Raw genomic sequence first — 4,247 nt, forward strand, 5'->3', positions numbered from 1 at the left:
AAAAAAACACAACAAATCTTCCTTTTTCGACTAGGTGGAGCCGTGGAGGCCATCACCCCAAAAAGCCTTTTTCATCCACAATAATTATTTACATGCTTCTTGAAATCTCTGAAGTTGTCTTACAGTAACAAGCTATTGAATTTTTCTTCTTATAAATTCCTCACTTTTTTTTTTTACTTTCTTCAATATGTAATTAATTTTATACACTACTTCTCGCATTTGCAAAATTAACAAACACATGAATTTTTTTAAAAAAAATATAGAAATAGATTAACAATAAATGACAAAATTTTTAAAAAGAAACATAAGTAAAAAAATACACAAATTTTTTATCTTAAGCACGTAAATTTTTAAAAGAAAACACAAAAATTTGTGGATGAAGTTCATAATTCAGCTACACATTTATGTTAGTGATTTTTATTTAAGTAAATTAGTTGCTAGACTAAATTAAATTTAGTTATTAAAATAATTTATTCACGCAGCAAAGACAATTAAAAAAAATAAATTCTAATTCTTGAAATTAATTCTATCTATTTCTAGATTTTTCCAAACTTTAATACTCCAAGATTGTTGAAGTTTCATGTTAAAAATTTTAATCGTTCATCTCTTTTTGCATGATCTAATGGTAGTTTCCAATTCTTAGTAAAACTTATTGTCTCTGCACATAATTAACAATCAACTTTTCTGAATCTTATTTCCTAAACTAACATCAATCCCTAATAGATCGCAAAGAGCTCCAAGCTTAAACACTAACAATCTCTAATCCAGTTTCTATAACCATTCCCTAAGGCACAACCAAATCCTGCTCTGTTGTCACAATCAAAAACACTTTCCATGACAATTGAATTTAGCATATCCAATTTTCCTTGGAATAAAAGCTCCTAGCCAAGATAAAAGTCTTGTCCCGGAATGGAATTCCTCTACTAACAGACGTGCACGGAAAGCAACCTTAGCTATAAAGGATGTCTCTTGAGCAAAAATCTTCTTATTTCTTTCTAAACTTCTCCATAAACCTAAAAAAAAAAAAATATATTATGTACCATGCATATTATTTTTAAAAAATTAGTTCTAATATTTATATTTGACTTCTCTTCTCATTTTATACTTGACCTATTTTTGGATGGAGCTCTATCTACAAAAGTAACAGTGTCAACCAGATGAATAAAGACCAATCACAATCTCTAAGACAATGCAAAATTGTTCCTACCTTAATCTAGTAATGCTTTAAACTTGGTTCGGATCATATATATAGGCTTCATTTACTAACTGGACAAGTGAGTTAATTACTCGACCAACTTAAGTTAATTTTTGAACATCTTTTTTATTGAATTTTTTTGTGGTCTACAACTAGGGATGATAACGAGTCAGGATAGAGGCAGAAAATACCTTTTTGGTCTCCGTCTCCGCCCATAAATTTACTCTCCGTTCCTATCCCAATTCCCGCCATTGAAAAATATTTTCTCCCTTTTTCATTTCCTGCAGATTCTTATTTCTCGCGGGTCCCATTTTCCATTTTCCTATATTGATCATTTATATGAAAGTTATAATAAAAAAATTAAAATAAAATAAAAAATAAAAAATATTATTACAATATACAAAGATATAGTCATACAGTGGTAAAAAAAAAAAAAGACGATGCGATAAGAGATAATGAAATGGTGAGAGGGTGACAACACGATGAATATTGAACAAAAGTAGTTAGAAATATGATTGTAATATTATGGGAGATTGGAATCTATGAGTTCTGACCTTCTAAGATAATTGAGAAGTAGAACGATACAATATTTGTATTATGAAAAAAAGAAAAAACACTTTTAAAATTAGGGTTAAGTTTTTTAATATATATATATATATATGAAATGATTAAAAAATTTATATTAAAAATAAATTATTAAAAATATTTAAGTAAATTTAATAATTCAGGAGATTAACGAAATCGGAACAAAATCTCTACTCAAGTCTTCACGTCTATCTCGAAAGAGTTTTGGTCCATCCTCATTTTTGCAAAAAAAAAATTCTCCATCTTTAAATTCCTGTTTGAGACAATGCCCGAGAAAATCCTCCAAAAAGTTTTGCCATCCCTATCTACAACACACACTATTCACTTCCTAAATTTAACCTGAACTCGACCCCTGTGCCGCTCTCTAGGAGGCCAACAATTCCTCTATGCCATTGCCTCATCTGCTTTTTTTTAACGGCTTACTTGTAGAAATCATTTGTTTATTGGGCCTTTATCTTCTTGCCCGTAGTTTCTAGACAAAAATGTAGAAAACAAAAGAGCTTCATCCAAGAAAAATATGCTCTTATGAAGGACCCAAACATTGGAATTTAATTTCCATTGAACATTGACCCTTGGAGAAAAAATAAAAAGACTCGAGAAACAAGAGAGATTGTTTCCCTAAATTTGTCCAATATCTGTGTTCTAGTTGATATAATCTATGAAGATTATTCATGATAGATCTACTTAAAAGTCCATATTAAAATGGATATATATCAACTAACTAAATTCGACACCTGTGTACTTAGGAAAGAATTATATAATTTACTAATCAAAAATATTATTTATACATTAATATTAATTATTATGTATTTATGTATAAATATATATATAATTTATTTTATTTTAATATATTTTTTATATTTTAATATATATTTTATACTAATAATTAATTTTAATAATTAGTTTTAATGCATACCTAACATAATTATTCACTAATTGAGTAATATGTAAAAATAAATTAAGCAAATATTAATGCAATATATAATAATTAATATTAACTAAAAAAAATAATTATCTAACATTACTCATATATAAAATCAACGGTACATAATTAAATGAGTTGAAAGAATATGCAAAAAATTCTCATTAAAATATAAAAAAATAGGAGCAAATTGACCAAAACATAAATTCAGAATTGGTGTAACTACTAACTACTAATGAAGAGTGTTAACGGTCAATAAATTTTGTAATTTATATTTATTAATTAGTTATTATTAATAATTTTAATGGTATAAAATTTTATTCAAAAATGTGATATTACTTTTTCAATAAAATTGCAGGCGCTAAACTTTTTCACTACTAATAGACATTAGTGTCCAAAAAAATGACATACTAATGAGAATTGTTGTTGTAGTTGAGCTCTCTCTTGTGCATAGTGAGTGAGAATTGAGAAGTGAGGACACGTGACAATGAGTGTATCTAAAGCTTACAAATCATTGGTTATTTTCTCATCCAAATACCAACACCAAAGATAAGACGATAAGCCCACGTGGCAACAACACTCACTTCTTCTCTCTCACCCCACACATCAACACAACAAAACCAAACTCCTCCTTCTTCTTCTTCCCCAAACAACCAACCAACCATGGCTTCCCCAACTCTCATAACACCAACATCCACACCCAAATCGTCACTCCCACTAACAACCAACACTACAGTCAAACCCAAACCCTCCTCCACCAACAGCACATCACGCCGTGAACTCTTCTTCTCCATCACGGCGGTGTCATCGTCATTGCTGGCCGCCGTCCCTATTATGGTGGCACCAAGCGCGCTGGCTGCAGAGGACGAAGAGTACGTGAAGGAGACAGAGGAAGTGATAAACAAGGTGAGGACAACAATAACAATGGACAAGAATGACCCTAACGTGGCAGCAGCAGTTGCAGAACTGAGGGACACTTCAAACTCATGGGTTGCAAAATACAGAAGAGAGAAAGCGCTTCTTGGAAGAGCTTCCTTCAGGGATATGTACTCTGCTCTCAATGCCGTTTCCGGTCACTACATCAGTTTCGGACCCACTGCCCCCATTCCCGCCAAGCGTCGGGCCAGGATCTTGGAGGAAGTTGACACTGCTGAGAAGGCACTTAAGAGAGGAAGATGAACAGTAACACTTTTTTCCTTTTTCTTTTCTTGACTACCTTTTTTTGTATTATTATTATTATTATTATTATTATTATTATTATTATTATTGCTCTATTCAAATCTCTAATTACAGTAAGAGCTTCAGAGAAACAAAAATATGTGAGTTCTGACCACTGTCTTCATATTGGTTATTTTGCATAATTTAATTATATATGTTATACAAGAAACTTAGGAAAGTAAATAAATGAAGGTCTGCAAGTTTGCATGGGATGTTATACATTTAGTGAGTTAATTAAATTAATTTATCAATGTTATTGCTCGCATCTCGTATTGATTAACACAAGATGTGAGACTTAAAGAAGATCCAAACGTAGTCTTAAGTTAG

At 30.7% G+C, this 4,247-nt stretch overlaps 1 protein-coding gene across 1 annotated transcript; it reads left to right on the forward strand.

Annotated features, from left to right (window-relative positions):
• The first annotated feature begins 3,243 nt into the window (after positions 1 to 3,243).
• PSB27 (photosystem II family protein) lies at positions 3,244 to 4,018 on the forward strand. The gene has a single exon (XM_016313740.3). The coding sequence runs from the start codon at positions 3,366 to 3,368 to the stop codon at positions 3,879 to 3,881; it is 516 nt and encodes a 171-aa protein (XP_016169226.1). The 5' UTR covers positions 3,244 to 3,365; the 3' UTR covers positions 3,882 to 4,018.
• Positions 4,019 to 4,247: the final 229 nt, after the last annotated feature.

Source organism: Arachis ipaensis, chromosome B8 (genome assembly GCF_059453495.1).
Source record: "Arachis ipaensis isolate K30076 ecotype BB chromosome B8, ASM5945349v1, whole genome shotgun sequence".
Taxonomy (NCBI): Eukaryota; Viridiplantae; Streptophyta; class Magnoliopsida; order Fabales; family Fabaceae; genus Arachis; species Arachis ipaensis.